This window comes from Cyprinodon variegatus, unplaced genomic scaffold (genome assembly GCF_000732505.1).
Source record: "Cyprinodon variegatus isolate N-32 unplaced genomic scaffold, C_variegatus-1.0 Scaffold903, whole genome shotgun sequence".
NCBI classification, from domain to species: domain Eukaryota; kingdom Metazoa; phylum Chordata; class Actinopteri; order Cyprinodontiformes; family Cyprinodontidae; genus Cyprinodon; species Cyprinodon variegatus.
This window is the reverse complement of record NW_015151356.1, coordinates 192,565-213,335: the sequence shown is the minus strand read 5'-3', so window position 1 is coordinate 213,335 and position 20,771 is coordinate 192,565. Positions and strand designations below refer to the sequence as shown.

General features: G+C 36.6%; 1 protein-coding gene across 2 annotated transcripts in view; it reads left to right on the top strand.

The window, feature by feature from the left end:
* pde2a (phosphodiesterase 2A) overlaps nucleotides 1–20,771 on the top strand; it is a 236,914-nt gene that overhangs the window by 70,797 nt on the left and 145,346 nt on the right. Inside the window, exons 1-2 of one of the 2 annotated variants that reach the window (XM_015398006.1) lie at nucleotides 10,428–10,570; nucleotides 10,771–10,861. In XM_015398006.1, the coding sequence (XP_015253492.1) occupies nucleotides 10,536–10,570; nucleotides 10,771–10,861 (126 nt within the window). In that variant the 5' untranslated portion in view covers nucleotides 10,428–10,535. Of the gene's footprint in view, nucleotides 1–10,427; nucleotides 10,571–10,770; nucleotides 10,862–20,771 lie in introns of those variants that run through there. The other variant, XM_015398005.1, reaches the window with a different exon arrangement.

The following is a 20,771-nucleotide window of genomic DNA, read 5'->3' as shown; positions in this document are numbered from 1 at the left end:
GACTGTCACATTGCGTGTGAGATTGCATACTCTTTTGTGACTTTCTTGGGTAGGGTGTGTTCACATCGCTTTCCTGCTGTTGTTTTACTGCTTGTGTTGTTTAAGGAAATTAGGTATGAGCAACAATAAGCTAAAGCAATATTTCACACACACCCACAGACGCGCACCTCTGTCTAAGCATACAGCACCTTGCAGACGTATTCATACCTCTTTTCTCATTTGGTTGCAACTAAAAAACATATATTGTATTTGACTTTCATGTGATGGAGAAGTAGAAGGTAAGGAAGACGTATTTTTTTTTCTTTATGAATTAAAATCTAAAATGTGTGACACACACTTAACCCCCATTTATTCTAATATCTCTAAACAAATCCCATGAAAATAATCACCTTTACAAGTCTATTGACTTGTAAATGGTTTAATTGTTCATATTTAAATCACAGTGTTGAACCAGCTTTTCATTAAAGACTTTAGAAATTGTTAGAGTTCTTTAATGAACAAAATCCAAAACAGAGGACATATCAGGGGCGAAGTTGTGTAGATATTTAAAGGTCCACCGTGTAACTTTTGGCCACTAGAGGCACTAGACCTGTAACTGCCTTAGTTTGCTTTTACTACACATCAAAAATAATTAAAAAGACCTGTGACTGTATACTAGGAGCAAAGTGTTAATTTACCAGTCTGATAATAAAGTTGAGAAAAGAGAATTGGTTTTACATCCAGCTTCTTCTTTCAGCCTGTAAGTAAGCAGAGTGTGTATCAGACAGACAGGTAATACACATTACATTAGAATACAGCATCCCTGCTGTACAACATGTTCATGGCAACATGTTGCTGTCAGGATGCTTTTTATTAGGGACAGAATAGGTTAGTAGAGATAGGTTTTGTTTAGGATCTGTCGATATTACTACTCTAGACAATACACCCTATCAATACCGTTTTTTTGTGTGATAAAATAATGAGTACCTTCTTTTTTATTCTTTAAACAGCAGGTAAGTTTTTATAGCTTAAATAATAACACTACATAAATAACTTTATATATAAACATAAGGCTAAAGAACCTCATCTTAAATAAAGAATACGTTCTTGTAGGAGAGAGGAAGTCAAGACAGCTGAAATCACTTACTGTCTTAGATAGATAGATGTACTTTATTTATCCCAAGCTTCTGCAATTTCCCAGCTTGGGATAAATAAAGTACATCTATCTATCTAAGACAGTAAGTGATTTCAGCTGTCTTGACTGACAGTAGCAGGGCTTACAGCAGCACTCGCTGCTTGCTGAAAACGATAAACTCAGAGCGATCTGTTCTCCTATTTGTTTTCGCCAAAGTCTCTAACATCTCAGATAAAAGTTGTTAGATTGATAGATTCGTCACGTGTCGGTTTAGAAGAAAAATAAGTGATTGGAGCAGTCTAATAATTTGGCAACAGGGTTGGAGGAGAGTGGGCAAGGCAAATGTGTGGGAGTAGAACTTTAGACCCTCTTATGAATCTCAACTTTTTTCTTTAAAGAGGAGGGTTGTCTCTACCCGATCCGTATCGGAACCACAATCTGTATCATTGGTTTTTTTGCGTATGTGCAATCAGATATCAGTCCAGGTCGCCATAAATAATGTAATTGCGGCAATGAAAGTACTTATTTCTCTCCCTAAATCAGCAAAGATCGCTAAACTACATCTTATGAAAATTACTTTTTTCTACTTTTCTGAGAGAATTGGATGTGTTTCACATTGTCTGTATTAAATATATAGTTTGTTTGACGTCATCATTGGACATGCTCAGAGCAGTTGTGTCTTGCTTTAGATTATGCACTATATGTCATAAAAGTACAACGAAAGGCAAACAAAACTCAAAATAACTACAATGATTAAAAAATCCAAAGCTGAAACATATTGCTGGCCAAAGTAGGGTAGGGTCCATTTCCAGGACAGAGCAGCACAGACAAGTGATTGACCAGTAAATGCATTTATTCTCTCTGAAAATAAATTAATTACGCTTTATACTTTGTTGTTTTGAATGCATATTAGAGAAAAAGTACAGATCGGATAGTGACACAGTTATTGCAAATTTAATGTTGTTTAAGTTAAGGCCCTTAATACTTAAATTCTACTTTAGTCAAAGCGTTATGAGGACAAACAGTGTTGAAGCCTATAGGTCAGCATGGACTATGGCTACTGGGGAAGTCTTGAGATCAAACCGTGCTTATGTTATAAAACATGGTTTATAGAGTGACTAAGTTATACTCCAGACTTTAATTGAGATAAGAATCGTAGGCAGACCTTATGTTATCCATAAGACCCAATATTATCTGAGTTTGAGCAACTTTTCTAAAGATGAAAGCTTTCTGTCCCTAGACGCTTGAAACTTTTAGAGACATACCCAAAGGCTCCTTTATAGCTCCTTTCAAAGAGTAATTTACATCATTTTTGAAAACCCGGTTTAAAAAAGAGTTGATTGGTTCTCAAATCTTTTAATCTCTTTTATCAGTTGATGATATTCTGCTAATGGTGCATGGATGTCATAATTTGACTTTTTTTAGTAACCACTCTAACAACAGGTTTTCTACAGGGTGTCCCTTGTTATGCAATTATTCTTTCTTAGAAGTATTTACTTAATGAAAATAGTAATGTGAGATTAGATGATTATATAATATAATAATAGAAATGTCTTCATTAAACAACGAAATAATAAAATAACTGGCCTGTCACTTTCATAGGTCATTGTTTGGGTTTGTTACCTTCTGCTGGTGCATGTAGAACATTTTGTGATGAGGTTTCAGCCAGAGAAATTTGTAATCGTTGCTATTTTTATAATCTGTTAAAATATTAAATTGATCCAGGCCTGTTTTTAAGCCAATAAATACATTTTTAACTATATTTTCTCTTCAAAAAATAGGCTTCCATTTGAGCTAATGTTTTTCTTAAAATAATGCGAAAAAATTTAAAATGGCTCAAGGAATATAATTACTTTTTTAAGAACCTAAAACAAGTAATAGTAATCGATTAATCGTTAACTGGAGTATAGAAACTCTAAAACATAAAACTTTTAGTTTCACCTGGTTTAATTTTGATAATTCTTCTTTAAGCAACCTTTTGCTATATGATTATTGATTAATAAATTGAAAAAATAATCAACAGAATAATCAATTTGCAAAATAGTTGTTAGTTGAAGCCCTAGTGGATTAATTAGGACACATCCTAATCTACATTCCACTGACTTATAGTTCTACACTAAACCTTTTTCTATTCATATAAACAACAAAGATGCCTTCTTAATGGTTATTTTTATCTATTGCATTTTTGAAATCAATTTTCTAAATGCACATCACTCATGAGGCTCATCTGCCTTCTAAAGTGGACTTCTTATGTAGAAAGGATGTCAATTGATTTGCAGCAATCTCTCAGGCTTAAACTGATTTAAAGCGCAAGAGGCTAATTTTGACATAAAGTCCTGATATATTAATTTAAGAGGTGAGCATGGTTTGGGTGATGGTCCAATTAGTAAAGGTGGTGGCAGTAGATGTATACGGAGAAGGGAGCTGAATTATCAAAATTTTATTTTAGTTTAAGAGTAAAGTAAATATCTAAAGACAAAGAAGTAAGGAATAAAACACAATTCAACAGGATAGATACATTAATAAGAAACAACAATAAAATTAAATCTGTAGACCTAGTAGATATGTGTTTGTAAATCAATTAAAGATTTAAAAAGCCGATGTAACTTTGTAAAATCCTGTAAGCACAAATTCTGTTGAAGACTTAAAAATGTTAAAAAAATACAGGATACACAGATTCAGCAATTCTCTGGCAAATAAAAGTACAATTTCTAAAGTGCTAGCGATTTATTTGACTGCAGTTTTATTGAGGTTTATCGACTACAGAGTTACTACAGGGACTATGATGAGTTGTTGCCCACAGTTGTGACCTTTCAACGTGAAACAGCCAGTGCTACATGATGCAGTTTAAGCGCATTCATGCTGGGTTACTTCTTACTCTAACGAAGAGTTGGGTAGAGTCGAAACTGTAAAACCTCTTATTGTTTCATAGTTTTTTTGCAAAAACAGATTTCCATTTACTGTTTGCTCGAAAACGTGAATCAATCCTTTTAGTTTCAGGTTTTCTGCTTTTCAAATGTTGCTTATTTCTGCTGTAACTTCCCTCACAGAATCTAAATTCAGATTTATGATTGTGTGACAGCTTTGACACCTAAACAAATCTTTTTTTTGTTTTTTCAGCTCCAGCATATAGAAAATCTCTCACAAACATACATCAGCCTTCAGTCTAGAGCTTATCGATAAATCTTCTGAAAATACAGTACGCTGGCCTCCTGAATCCAAGCTTGTGTGCAACTATCCCTGTAAAGCAATAAAAGGGGGCAGACTCAGATTGATGCATACTGTATGAATCTCAAAATTTCTTGAGCTTGTCAGGAAAAACATCAACTGAATTTAAATGAAGAAGTGTAGCTGTCATTGTTTGTAATCTGTGTGTGCAATCAGTTGCAATGTGACTAAAAATGGGTTCTGCCACTATGTTAAATACTGTCAGAGTAGAGGGCTATTATTTCATCACTGTGCTAACCCTGGTTGGCTCATTTAGACACAGTAAGCTGGAGATACTCTGCTTGTGTGGGTAGTAAGAGAGACTTTCAATCAGTGCACATGTTCTGCAAGGGGTGGGGGGTGGAGGGGGTAGGGTAGTTAATACAGTTGCACCATTATGTAGATTAGGCCTATTCCCCTGAGTGCACCTTTACCATTTAGAGCCTTCAATCACCCGCCAGTTTTATAGGCGTCGGGTCAGAAACACTTATTTATACACGCATAAAAGCTACTTGCAAACCCAGGTTCTCTATGTCATTGGTAACCTTATGTAAACACAGAAGATCTCCTTCTGCACAAATCCATTTTTATCTATAGTATTTACTTACATTGTGGGCCAAAGAGTTGCAACTGGGCCAGTTCCAACACCTCGGTTGGCTAAATGCCCCACATGGTATTTGATCATGCTGCCAGCTTTCTACAGTTTTTGCATAGGCATGGTGCACAAGTGCAAAGGAGAAGGGGTAATTAAATGACTACCTTTCAGCTCTGTGTGCTGATTGCATTTGGGCACTAAAAACAGGCTTGTTTTTAATCACAAACTTAAGATCGATACTCTTTGCAGTTAAAGCATGGCAGCATTTTTGTTTGGAAGGATTGGGTCTGTGTGTGTTTTTTGTGGCGGCTACTGAGAAAAATCTTTGTTTTGACCAACATAAAACGTCTGTTTTCCCAATATTCTCCCATGTTTCATACAGATAAACACATCAAACGACTCTCACCTTAAATACTAACAGGAAAATATCTGGATGTGTAAAGAATTTTTGATATATACAAATCACACTATTTATTGAAAGATTAGAGTTATTTGTTTGTTTTTTTTCTCCCAAAGGTTTTAACCTTAGAAAGCAAGACATGCCCACTGAATTTCACTGGACGTTGCTAATTCGGCTTACAATCTGACAAAAAATAGGTTTGGGTTTGTTGATGCCGGCAGTAACTGTCTCCAACTCTCCCAAGCAGCAGAGATATCCTGATTTAGGAAGTGATGCACAAGAGCGAAATAGAACACATCCACTGTAGATAAAAAACACAAACAAAAAATGACAAATTGCAAGGTAAACATTTTGCAGTTTAAAATTACGGAAGTCTTGATCAACTTATTGGAGCATTTTTATGTTTACTCACACATGGGCCTGAGTGTATAAACCTGGCTGTGATGTGTGTGATCCTGGAATTTCTCATAATCTATCTGGAATACTGGACCTCACCAGTCTGGTTGTCTGCTGACGGACCCTAGTTTGGTAGAAATTGGATCATACCATTTAAGATGGGTCCTAAGCAGTGTGTTTTGTGGGGGACACTCCCCATACTTTAAAAGCACCATTGCCTCTGTCAACACTCACTTTGAATGAATGAATAATGTATTATTTGCTCTAATTAAAAGCAATTGCTTATAGCCACACTGTCTACAAAAAAGGCTAAAGCATTATAAAATGCCGAGGATACGGCAGTATTTTATAGCAGAGGGCTACAGATGAACAAGGATCAACCACTGAGCTGTTTCTCCATTTATTCTGTTCCCCACTGGCTCTGAAATAATCTTAGGGAATGCATGGCATAGTGATCATATGTAATAATCTATGATAATATAACACAGTCCTAATTAACTTTTCAATTGTGCTTAAAAAATGCCACATATTCAAAGATCTGTCATTTGCATGAAATGATGCCATGCTTTGGAGATTCTACTTCTTACAGTAGNGTCTGTCTGTCTGTCTGTCTGTCTGTCTTAATTATAAAAAATATTTGAAAGCATGTCTCAAGCTCAATTTGTCAGTTGAACTGCCTGTAGCTGCTGGCCCTGTGATTTGCTGGTTGATTGATAGACTTTCATCATTCACTCATGCTTCACCTGCTTCACAGCATCGTGTTAATTGTCCTGTCTCCTCGAATGTGACCTTAGAGAGTCAGCTTCCAGTGTCACTCTTGATTCCCTCCTGCTACTGTTTGGACTGTTGTACTAAATACTGCCAGCAGATTAAATGTAAAGAACTGCAGTTTCTTCACAAGTTCTGTAAATATTATGTAAATATTTCTGCTTCTAAATAGAAGATGTGTTTTTTGTTTGTTTTTTGTATTCTAAAGAGAACTTTAAGGATATGTCCAGCTGAAACATATCAGCCTTTGACAAAAAAGACTCTGGCATCCAGGGGAAGCCTAAAGCAGAGCTGCTGCTCTTTCATGTTAAAAGAAGTCAGTCAGTTAAGGTGGCTCAGGTAACTGATCAAGAGGCCCAGTGGGTTGCAATTTATATCTCTATTATCATATCTGCAATGACTTGGCTAATATATATATATATATATATATATATATATATATATATATATATATATATATATACGTATATATATATATGGTCCCTTAAAATCATAGTCTCTAGCTTCCAATATTCAGCTAAAGCCATCTGAATACATAAGCAGCTCTGTATACATTGGCATGCTTCAGAGCTTCTACAGGAAGCACATTGTCACTCAATTATGTTGCGTTCCCAGGAGACACCGAACATTACACGATTACGATAGTTTCTGAAATTAAAACACCCAGAGAGGGAATGTGAGACCTGCCTGCTAATAAGTTGGAACATTTATGGATAAACATATTAACTCATTAACAACATCCTGCCAGACATTAATGAATTTGTGCTTTCTGACCTGCAGCCCCAGTTAACCTCACATGCTGCAACTGTGAGAGCAAAGATAAGAGTCAAACACGTCATTTATAGAAATTATAATAGTTTTCATAATTTTAGAACAAAATAAACTCCCCCCTACAAAAAACAACAGATAAATAGTGTAAAACAGTTTGCTGTATGACAAATTAACCCTTGCAGAATTACAATATTTTCTTTCCCTGAAAATCTAACCTTTGGGTCTATAATGTACATATAGAAAAGTGTTTGAATTGCAAATCTATTTATTCAGGAAGTGTACCTACCAGTGAATAAATTCATGCTTTAAAATATATTGTTATCATAACATTAAGAAGTAAATATGTTATTTGGTATCTCAAGTTGAACAATCACAAGTTGACTCAAGAAGCAGGATATAAAATGCTCTGGTGTGTCATAGAATCACCATTTACCTTTTCTACACATCAATATCGAGAGCCAAAATGTTCACTTGCTGAGTAATGCTTCTTGCCCACTGCCAGGTGCCATTGTAATGATATAATCAATATTTTTCCCTTCACCCATCACCGGTTTAAACTTGCATCCTTACTGCCATAAAGTTGCAGACAGGTCTCCTTTACCGTTGGAACCCGTTGGCTGTTAAAGTCACGTGGATGAGGTGATAACATTTTCTTGGCTGTGGTAATTTATTGCCTTGACATTTTAAGCGCTTTAAAAAGTAAAACAATGTGAAGGATCAAAATGTTTACGAATAGACTGGCATTGCAAAAGCTTCAAATGGCTCAATAATCTCAATGTAAGTACAAATATCACAGGATTATCTGATCTTTTCAGAAATATGTTCAACATAATTTCTTTTATTGGAAGATTTATTTATAAAAAGAAAAAAAAGGCCAAAGACTTGTTTATTATCTGTAAATTATTATTTATTATGATTTTATTTAATATATATGGGCAAAAATGTAGAATACATTCTGGCTAAATTCATTAACAGTTCTGGATTTATTGAGCAACATTGTTTTTCCTTTTTGCTTAATTCATGTGTTCTTGTGTTTTTCAGTTTGCAGATTAACAGACGTACATTGGCAGACTAAAACAGAATGAACAAATTAGCTGATGAAGTATATTTATATGACTTAAGTCTGAGTTGCATGTAGCCTTTAGTAGAATAAATTACTTTTTTTATAAATTCATCGTTATATACCATCTTTCCACTAGAGTTAACATCAGTATTAATTAGTGTTACTAGAAATGATCACTTGTGTTCATGGTTGAGTTGAATGAAAGTTATTTAAGATTTACTATACTGGGATTTTTCTTATCTTTCCAATACCAACTAAATAAACCCGCCAGTGTCACCAGTACTGATACTTATTACTTAAGTTTTAAATATGCTCAAATGTATTACCCTTCTGTGTTTTGTGTTAAGATTTTTTTTCCTTTTGGAATCTTTTTGTTAAAACCTCTGACTAAATGTGGACATTGGAAGTTTATAGATGTCCAAAAGGATATAATAGGTTCAACAGAAAAAAAAATTTAGTCTGTATGTTTCCAAAAAGAAACAAAGTGTAAATAATTCACAATTTTAGAGCAAATCGAAAAAAATCTTGTTTGCATAGATGGAGAGGAGCAACGCTTGGTCGAACTCTGTAAAGAAATGAAAGTATCAATCATACCACATTAGTGTTAAAGGCAATACTAATACCAACTTGGGATCAATGAATGTGTTATTTTAGATAGATTGCAGTACCTCTATAAGTTATGTTTTTAAGTTTGCACATCACAACTTCCAAGACATCCAGCTTGATCTTATTTGTAAGCAAGGTTACAGGAGAAGGAATTACGGGCTTTGTGCAGCAACAGGTTGGAGAGGGGGAGTGCCGTGCTACTATGATCCTTGGAGCCAGAGGACACTCTGAACTCTAGCATGTATTCATAAGATTTTTATCCCACTGAAATGTTTTAATAGAACATTTTAAAGCTTTTGAAATATTATTATATGTTAATATCTAGTGGAGTCAGTAAGTCACAGTTTAAAATGAGCTTTGCAACATGCGTTATTTATACCACAAATACTGTATGCACCACTGCTAGGCTATGCAAATGTTCCGTCTACACCACTATAAATGTACATAGCTTGTTATCCAGGTGGCTTTTATTGCAGGTTTTGTGCTTTTCAAGTTTTACAGCAAATGTGTATGGATGGTTTAAATGAAACTTATAACACTAAAGAAGTTTTATGAAATGCAAAATACTAGCTGAGCAGGGCATTATATTTGCTAATATGACAGCTGATTTGACACTGTTATCTGTGTAATTCATCTAATGGTTAATGATTAATGAGCAGCTTAAAGAAAGAATTCTTTTAAATAGCTTTTAACTTCCATTCTGAATCCATTACCCATTTTTTTTCCATAGCAAATCGATCAGATATTATATCTGTAAAGCATCATCTACAAGTGTACAGTGGTTAGGAATTTCTTAGCAAAGAATTTGCTTTTACTTAATTTCAGAATAAATAGCTTATTTGAGGAAATGACTGCTATTTATATGATTAACAGATCCTGAGAAATTAAATCTAGGCTTCAAATTATTATTAAATGATGAGTCTGGTCCTATACGCCACAGTCTGGTTTTCCTTATGATGCTTTTTTGGCGCATACTCATAACCGCCCATATTTCCATCCCCTGCTGACCAAAAAAATATGGCTCACAGCTAGTCCTGTGGTAATGGTGATGTGTGCAGATTGATGTTAGTTGTCATGCAAATGTATTGTATACATTTGCATGACTGAGCACCTTCTTTCTTGTGGTACTGTAACTTGAACTCCCTTAATAATGCATGTCAAACCTATCTGGATTTTGGAAATATTTTGTAATTTCATATATCATCTTGATTTCTCTTCATAATTTTACACTGCTTTGTATTGGTCATAGAATCCTACTAAATAACTATGTGTTTGGTTTCCACCTGAAGAAATATGAAAATAAGGCTTTTGAAAGGCACTGCATGTGCTCTCAGTGAGGAGGTGAAACATGGGGAGGGCTGAGGGAGGCAGTAAGACCCAGAGGAGGAGCAGTGAGAGAGACAGAGACCAAAAGAGAGAGAGAGGTGGGAGGAGAGAGGAGGAGGAGGAGGAGGGACTGCCTCACTATCGGCTCTATGTGTTGCCACTATTGGTGTTAGCACGCCAGTGTGTGTCTCAGCCTGCCGGCGCGAGTGAGTGCATTGCTGTGCAGCTGTGTGTGTGGATGTGTGTGTGACTCCGGCGCTCTCTCTGCGTTACGACAGGTGGAGATGACATGACTGCGCTTGAGAGGAAGAAAGCAAAGGACCTGTAAGGGCTTCACACACACTTCCTCACATAGATTCCCCCACACCTTTGAATTCCTGCCTCCACTTCTTCGGACAAGATAAGTTGGTGCGAAGCCAGCTTATCAGTCAAACATCATCCAGCTGACTTCAAACTGTGCTGAAAGAGAACCCACACAAATATAGGTAGAAAGTGGTTCTGACTGTCTTTCCTTATCTCTGCAGACGTGGTCAGCAAGTGTTTCTGCGTCCTGAGGAAAGTTCAGCCCCGGCTCTGGGCACCAGACACTCCACCACGTTGTCCGAACAGCTCCAGGTAGGATCTCCTCTCCTCTTCTTCTCAGCATCCTTATTCTTTTCGTTAAATCTTTTCTGGCAACTAATGATACAAAAAATAAACACAAACACTCTTTACACTTTTCCTTTTATTTATATTTCCAATAAGAAGGATTTTTTCCCTCTTTCTTTACTTCAAACAAACTTTCCCTCCTCCAATTTTCATTACCTTCCGCCTTTGTGTTTGCAAACTTCTGTCTGAATGAGGTAAGTTTCAACTTCTGTTTCTGCAGCTTTCCTTCAGGATCCGGGCTGTGAGAGACGTTCTCTCACTGAGTGTGGGTTTGTGTGTTCAAGTGCCAGAAAAAGCCCCCACAACAGTTGCAAAGATAAAACATAAATTAACCATAAATGTAATAGAAATTAAATTAAGGGCAGTTTTCTGACTGGTGGACAAGTGCTTCAGCACTACGAATTACGTCTCTTTAGGGAATTCTTTGCTTTCCCTTCAGTCATGCAGTTTCCTCTTGCTGACAATCTATTGTTGACATCCTTTTTTTGTTTCAAAGACTTATAACAACCTAATACCTGATAGTTAATATTTTAGCTTTCTAGTTTTCTCACAAATAACATCAGGCAGCTGAAACATATGGATATGTGTGTGTTTGCACTCCGGCAGAAGGAGCTTAACATTTATATTGCTATGGGATTGAATGTTGGCAGGGAATTTGAAAAAAGAAAAAGATTTGATTGGATTCCAGTGTAGACATATTGTTCTTAGATTTAGTGACATACAGATATACTGTGCACTCAGACTGAGATGCAACGCATATCCTCCATCCTCCTTCATGCAAAAATGTGGTGTTCATTCTTATATATGGCAATATATGGTTTGATATACTCATAGAAATGGTATCAATCTGCTGTGTTTTAGGGCAAATTTGAGTTGTATCCATTCAGACTGATTTGTTTTAGATTGTAAAGTTTATAATGTGTGTGTTGTTTTTGCAGCTGTATGCCTATTTTGTTTGGGAAAAAAATTCAACACGTATGAGTGTACCATGCTCCTCCATAATAATCCTGTTTTGGATTACTTCTAATTACTCATACAGAGCAGCGTGTCTATGTGTGTCTCCTTGCTCTTAGCTTTTTAATTGTACCAACACACCTCTGTGTCAGGATCTCTCATACGTATTCCTGCAGTCAAGTTTACGTCCTTGAAAGTCTGGTCCGGCTGCATTCCTCTCTCTTTCTTGCGCTTGTTTTTGTGATTGGTTCGTTGCTGCTGGTTCACCGTTGAAGCATGAACAAACTGTAACAGTGTTCTCTGATTCAGCTGCAGCTAAACATGCAACTGCTGCAGCATCATTGGTAAAAGAAGAAAAGAAAAACTTTAAAATGTGTCTTTTTTGCTTCCAGTTTGTGCAAAAGAGTTTGGAGAACTTTCTTGATGTAGCAGTTTTAATTTTAAATTTAAAATGAACTGATAGATGGGCCAGTTTAAAAAAAATCTTGATTGTATCTGAATATCTGCAGTAAAATACTGAAAATAAACACTCAAATCACCTCCTGTCTATAAGGCTGCTTGATGCTCTTTCAGTTGAACATAAATAAGATAAAATTAAAAGTGCAGTGATGCATATAATCAGAGTCTTTATAATTGCTTTATTCTATGGTTCATTGCAGAACAATTTCCTCAGTCATAGAACCTCTAAAACCTAACAATTTGATTATTTTATAGCATGTAATTGAATTTTTTCATAATTTACATGAGAAGAATTAACTTTTTTTTCTTTTTTTAATCCTTCCTATTATTTTTGCTCTGTCTGATTTTATTTATAAAATTAAATAAAAAAAAAATAAATTTCTTCGCTTTTCCTGATTTCTAATTTACATTTTTTTTAAATACTTGCTGATTAAAGGTAAAGAAGAGTTCATGCATACACCTTAATACTTTGAAAATAGACTGTTTGTTTTCATTTTTAAAGTCTTTTGAACCTCTGTCATACATGACAATCATCTTCAAATTGATTTTTTCACATTTTTTCTTTTAAAGTTTTTGGGTTGATTTTCTAAACAAAAGTAATCTTAAGTGAACTACACCGGGAAAAAAATCGTAACCATTTGTTGTGGCCTCTACCTTCTTCCATCCACTAATAACTTAGTTGCAACCTGAATGGTCTATTCCAGAAACCTAACCTGCACCCTCTGGCTCCTGGCATTATCATTAAATCAACAGTTAATCTAACAAGTATTAGAATATTGCTGAATTAATCAAAGAGTCTGGAGCTCACCTCTCCAAGCATGGGGGGAAACTTAAAAAAAGGTGACAGAATGCTGCGATTCAACTCAAAGACAACAGTGCTAATCACCTCACCACTCTGGTGCATAATCTTTCTCTAGCAGCTTTTAAGAGACACAGGGGGACAGTCCAGCATTCAGGTTTACACCCTAGACAGGTCATTAGTCCAGCACAGATACACACATCCCTGCATGCTGACACTCACTCCTAAGATCCATTTAAAATCACCAGGTAACCCAACATGTGGGAGGTCTGCTTAGAGAAAATCCACACATCCACAGGGAGAACATGCTAACTGCAGTTCTGCTTCAGTTCCACGATAGCCCAGTCTTTAGTTAGCTTCCTGTTTCTGTGCGGATCACTTACAGTACATAATGGCTCTGCTCACCTTAGACTGCCTGCATGGTAAAACACCATCTTTATTAAAAGTCCTGCTTACCCTGCACTGTCCCTCACGTTCTCTTCGTTCTTCCAACACTGACCTTCGTAAGCAGATTTGCCTACCAAACCACCGGGGACAGGGCCGCTCCTCGCCCAAGGAAAAATCTGACTTCACATCTGAGGCTTCCTCAGACATCACATCATAATGACATCCCGTCCTTTTTTGTTTCTTTCTTTTAATCCCCTTTTTTATTTTATGGACTTGTTACTTTCTGTGTTTTATTTGCCTTCTTTTGACCCTGTTTTATTTATTGTTGCACATTGATTTTTTTGTTGTTGTAGATTTAAAGTGCATTAAAAGTAAAATTTCTTCTTCTTATTATTATTATTATTACTACAGTCAAACTGTTACAGGTAATCCCATTTTTATTAGGATCAAATTAACTCAGCCTTATTATGTTAATTTGCCATTTTTTCTTAAAAAAACAGGCCGTTCTATTGATGTGATATCAGAGGAGAGCAGCCTTGGTGAGGAAACGTGGATAGCTTTTGTTCTTTTTCTTTATCTCAGTTATTCCCCCAGTAACCTCCAGTTCCTGTTGCTGGACAGAATTCCAGTAAGTGGATGCTGCCATTAACGAACCTTGTTTCAAAGATCCTGTCAATCATTAGATTGACCAAACAGGTTATTGTAAAATGGGACCAAACAGTCTTTATATGTTTTTACATATAAATTTGGGAGGTTCTCATTAAACCTTATTGAGCAGCTTACTCCAACGTGGAGCAGAGGACTGTGTAGGTAAGATCCTCTACATTGAAACAGCAAAAGATGCTCAGTGATTAGGATATGATGCAAATGTTACTCTGAGAAATCTCTTCCCTTTTCTACTGTATTAATAATAGCAAGTAGCAGTGTCTGTTGGTAGGTTTGCTTTTATTATAAATACTTAATGTCTTTGAATCCATCCACTGTATCAATCAGAGACTGAACAGAACTATGGCCAGCAAAGACAGCCTTCAACATGTACTGCTGCTCACATTACTCTGCAGTACATCTCAGGAGGCTAATGCAGGTTCATTTTAGCAGATTCATCTTAAAATGTATTAGTTTTGCACCTTTTTTTTAAGCATCATAGTGGATTTGGTTTATAATACCTATCTTCAGATAAGGTATAAAGCACATTTTCACACGTTGATGGAAAGTAAGGGCATCTGGAAAAAAATGTCACACATGCAAAGAGAAAAACGTACCCTGCATAGAAAGGAACTAATCAAAATTCAAACCTGGAACATTCTTTCTGGAATTCTGCTCTCAGTCCGTACCCAGACTCTGTCATTTTAAATACTATAGCTGTAAAGCAGCATTAAAAATGTTGTCATCTTTTTTGTTTTGTTTTTTTTGTTTGTTTGTGGGAAATAACTAAATCAAAACAACAAAAATCAATGATTTTTTTTTAAACCACAGCCTACTTTACAAGTTTCCTCTGATTTTACACTCAGTGAATAAAAGGTGTTTTTGAAACTCCAAATTATGTAGGGTTAAACTTTTAATCAATGAAGAAATTAAACATCATCATAAGGGGTTGAATACTTCCATAGGTGACTTTTTTTTACTTTATAGTCTAGCTTTGGAATTTTCATAATCTAGTTTTGGAATGTTTCAAAAGTGTTTCTGAAATTATGGGGGGAAAAAAGAGTTTGTATCTATGAAAGTGTTTAAAATATACTGTAATATAATGTTGGAAAGTATTTTCACATTACAATGTAAAGAAAACAATGATAACCAAACGCACAAGATCATCAACTAGAGGGAAGATAATACCAATGTAAAGATGTATTAGTTAAACAAGTCACCTAAATGTGTTTGTTCATGTTCTAAATCTTGGAAGGAGCAGAAGCTCAAGAGAAATTCTGCTCACAACAGATGTATGGATTAGAGAATCAAAGAATGGGCTTCTGATGAAAGGAGCATGTAGTTTCAAATCATTAGGTTGCAGCATTAGTAAATATTTCCCATCATCTCTTTGCGTCAGTACACATGTATTTATAGTTCCAGGGGGGCTCCTGTGGAATGTCATCATGTCATCTCCCTTTCAGCTGGGTTTTCTATTCATTTAGCCATTATACACTGATGAGCAAAGGGAATTTAATGGCCAAATATTTGAGATGGAAAAATTCAAAGCAAGGCAAACATAAACACAAGGCGCCTATTTATTGCTTCATGTACAGTTCTGGGCCAAAAGTATTGGCATCCCTGCAATTCTGCAAGATAATGCTATTTTTTTTTCTTTTTTTTTTTACCAGAAAATGATTGCAATTACAAAAATGCTTTGGTATTAAAATCTTCTTTTATTTTTCTTGCGATGGGGAAAAAACCCAAAAAAAGAATGGTCCAAAAGCCAAATTAGATAACATTTCGCCACAAAAAAAATTATGTGATGCTTCTCTGATTTGTGTAATTAACAGCACCTGTTACTTACCTGTGGCACATAACAGGTAACGGCACTGACTAAATCACACTTGCAGCCAGTAAAAAGGGATTAAAATTGACTCAACCTCAGTCCTGTCTCATTTAGTGTACCACACTGAGCATGGAGAAAAGAAAGAAGAACAAAGACCTGTCCCAATACTTGAGAAGAAAACTAGTGAGAAAGCATTGGCAATCTCAAGGATACAAGTCCTTCTCCAAAGACCTTAATGTTCCTGTGTTTACCGTGCTCAGTGTCATCATGTAGATTAAAGCCCATTGCACTGTGGCTAACCTCCCTAGATGTGGAAGGAAGAAAATAATTGACAAGACAGTACGAAGGTACAACAGTGTTGAACCTACAATCCGTCATTTTCTAAATGAAAAGGGACTCCATGGTAGGATACCCAGGAGAACCCAACTTCTGACCCAGAGATATAAAATAGCAAGACTGGAGTTTGTCAAAATGTACCTGAGAGAGCCAAAAACATTTTGGATGATTTTTCTCTGGTCTGTTGAGAAATAATTAGAGCTTTTGGGGAAAAGGCATCAACCTTTTTTACAGGAAAAAATAAGGCCTTTAAAAAAGGGACTTTTTGACCATGTGCATGGCATTATGAAATCTGAAGACTACCAACCAAGTTTGCAGAGTAATGTAGAGCACAGTGTGAGAAATCTGGGTCTCCGTCCGAGGTCATGAGCCTTACATCAGGACAACCAACCAAAATACAATTCAAACAGCACTACAAAATGGTGTGAGAAAAAGCACTGGAGACTTTTCAAGTGTCCAGCAATGAGTCCAGACCTGAATCCCATAGAACACCTGTGGAGAGATCTCAAACCGACAGTTTGGAGAAGGCACCCTTCAAATCTCGGGGACCTGTAGCAGTTTGACAAATAAGAATGGTCTAAAATTCCAGCAGAGCACTATAAGAAACTCATTCATGGTTACCGGAAGGGGTTGTTTGGTTATTGGTCTAAAGGTTTTGCTACCAAGTATTCTGAGGGTTCCAATACTTTTGTCGGGCCCATTTTTGAAGTTTTTTGTGAAATGATAATTTAATTTTTACTTTTCATTCTCTTTGTTATTTTCTTAGTGAACAAAATAAATGAAGATATTAATACCAAAGCATTTGAAATTGCAATTGAGCATTATCTGGCAGAATTAATGAGGGGGCCAGTACTTTTGGCCAGCACTGTATGTGGGCGTTGAACAACTCTGTGTGGTCATGCCCCAGATAGCTTGACCCTAGTGACATGACGATGTCACTGCTGGATGGACCGGGTCTCGCCTACTTAAGTTTGCACTCTGTCTTGTTATCATTTCCAGTGAGTAGGCAAGAGACGGTCTGTGTGCTCTGAATGTACCGCTGGAGGAACAAGAAGATAGATTTTTCTTATGGGAATAAAGACATAACTGCTGCATTAGTGGAGCCGAGCATGTCCTCACTTGCCTGCATCAAAACGCCCAACTGTGTGAAAGAATTATTAAAGAGATTTAAACCTCAAAAATGTTACCTGTACAATTATGTATGAGTCATTACAAATTATGAAAAATACTCAGTTATTTCTCTTAAATATGTAGTATTTGAATGCAGTTTTCTAAAATGTCTGCACACTAAGGCTAAGTAAAGAGCTGTTATTTTCATACGGGTTTCTTTTTTTTTTTTATGATTAAGTAAATAATTATATTTCTGTCTTAAGCTGTCTCCTAAAAGTCAGCCAGAGATTGATTTATTTTTAGCAGCATTGTCAATCCAAGTAAACACAAAGAATCACCTAAAGTGTATCTGGACCAGAGCCCAGAATTATGAACTTAAACCGACAGAAAAGCTGTGAGGCTCAGCTGAAGAAGACTGTGAACAGATGTTTTCACAGCCTGATAGAATTGGAGAACTTTCTCCAGTGGGTAAACGTTGCCAAAAGATGATGTGGAGTGTTAGGACTCCTACCGAAGAGGACTAAATGATGAAATTGAATCAAACAGTGGTTCAATGAAGTATTCATTTTATTTTTTATAAATTCCTCCGAGCACATTTGTTTTTCTGTGGAATTGTTCACATGTGATATTAGAGGCGAAAAAGGTTGTCTAAATGATGTACCTGGCTTTTAGCAAGTATGTGCAGACTTTTTGACATGCTATGGTACAGGCAGTACGGCGTAAATTGCCTAGGGGGAGTAGAGGAGAGAGGCAGAGCTGAGTGATTGATAGAGCCACTGCTCTGTCAATATCAGTCACTTTATTGTAAGCTTGGTCCATGCAAGAAGGGATTTGCTTCAGTGATTGAATAATATGAATAGATCTTTCTGCTAAAGCAGCAGGTAACCAGAAACAATCAATTTGTCAAAATAGGACTTCAATAAACCAGTGAAGCTTCAACTAATACCCAACATGTTCAGCTGGGAGGGAGACATGAGGAAGCAACAGCTTTGCCCTTCAGATTTGATGTGGCCTTTTCAGCCTTGCATGAGACCTGTAGTATGTTTATTTATTTATTTATCTTTTTGCCTCTCATATCGTTAACCTGAGCGTACCACCAATGTGGCTGCAGCAGCGAGCAGCACACACTGAGTATTAGTGCAGTCACATTGAATTGCAGTCTGTTGTTTGAGTGAGCAAAGTCTAAGTTCAAAACATATTATCTCCATTCTTTGCTGAGGATACTGTGGTGTGCTGCAGTTTGTGAGCTGGTGCAGGGGCTACTGTAAGCTAACACATTGTGACTCACTTTGTGCCATCAAATTACTGTATTACTCAGCTCTTAAAGCCTGCCGGAGCTGGAGTCTCTACTCTGATTCAATATGACTTATTACAGTGACAATTTCTTGAAAAGCTTGGCTTTTTATAAAGATGACGACAATGCGCAGCGTGTAATTTCCTTTGTATGCACCCTATTACACCCTGTTCATACTTAAAGGGAAAATGTAATGTTGTTAATTTGAAGACTTATGGCTAGAGAGCAGTGATATTTTTTCCATATCTGCAGCAACATTGCATCATCGAGTAGATTCTGTCCATTCAATGGCAACGGAGTTCTATTTAATACATTGCATTTTAGCCTTAGAGAGCTCCAAGTCCTGAGAGGCCATAGTTAATATCCACAAAGTATGCGCTCCCACTCTTGGTTTTATTACATTGATCTCTGGTGTGCTAAATGAAACTACTAGGTGCAGGATCCATAATTTTCCTCAATTTTTGGAGCCACTATTCGATTTCAATCCCTTGAGGGGCTCGATGATTACAGGTACGATGTGACATGCATGAGCAGAGGCTGCAGTGAAGCAAAATGTGGAAAATATGCTGGGAGATGACAGGTTCAATCGATCATCTGTTTGGTGATGGCAGAAGGCAAGCTTGAATGCTCTTTATTTGGACTGGAGCATACTGCCGGTTGACCTAGATGAGTGAACTTCTCTGTCAAGTTTCATTCCTGTATTTGGGGCGACAGCGGCTCAGGAGGTAGAGGTCCATCCTGTAGCTGGTAGGTTGTTGGATCAAGCCCCTGCTCTGTCCATCTCTGTCACTGTATCTTTGGGCAAGACACGTCTGCTGTTGGTGGTCAGAGGGCACCGGTGGTGCCGATTGTATGGCCTCTGCCTTTGTCGATCTGCCCCAGGGCTGCTCGGGCTACATTGTTGCTTTACACCTATAGTGTGTGTGTGTGTGTGTGTGTGCATGTATGGGTGAATGAATGAATGTAGTGTAAAGCTCTTAGGGGTCCTTGGACTTGATAAATTGCTTAATAAGTGCAAGCCATTTACTTAATGAGGAGAGATTTGCAACATATTTTACTTTCCTTAATACTATACAGACTCGCTGCTTTTGACAAAAATGTAGACTTTAATTTATATTCTGGTTCTGATCAGAAATTTTGTTCTTATGTACAGTACATCAGCACGCCTTAGCACTCCCATTTCTCCTAACATCCTTGTCAAATATTTGCAAGCCATGCATTGTCAGTACTATAGTAATTCAACAGTTTCATAGTTATTTTAGACATTGTCAGTGTTACCACTCAGAGTCAAAAATGTAACTATTTCGTTCAGCAAGTGTCACTCATGTGATTATAGGAAAGGAAGATTTAACTTCCCTTTACAGTTAAATGATCTTTCTGTGAATAAAAATAATTAGCCAATAGAGAGAGGCACCCGACTGCAGGGACAGGACGTTGCCATTTTTACAATAGATTACAAGTATGTTAATTCATCTGTATTTAAAAACTTTTTTTGTCTATTGTTTAAATTGGAAACATAGACCCAGTCACATTTTGTATTTTTATACACTGATTTTTAGATAAATGATCTCTGACGGATGTAGATATGTTTAACACTTTTCTTAGTTTACTTAAATGTCTATATTTTTGCCAATAAAGCTTCATCAAACACAAAAATGGGAGCATGGATTTAACAGCTAGGCCTAATTTAAAGGTGTCATTGTATCATGTACTTGAAAATAAAAAATATTAGCAGTGAGCCCTCCAGAGCATATTTTAGCTGTTTGTGCAGGAAAATTCCTCTTAGACCAGGCAGACAGCATGTAGCAATAACCTCCTCATACAGCTCTATTTTATACAAGCTGTTTTGGTTTTCCATGCCCTCACCCCCCCGAAGGCTTCACCCCACAACCCACAACCATGATGTTGTGCAGCTATAATATATTTATTGCGCACCCCAGTAGGGGTCATGAATATTTTATTTTATCAGATAATATTCGGACTGTCATGTTTTTTTTGTGAACACATTCCCTGCTGGATGTGAGTTAGAACAACAGATCAGGGTGTGAATCAAGCTCAAATCATG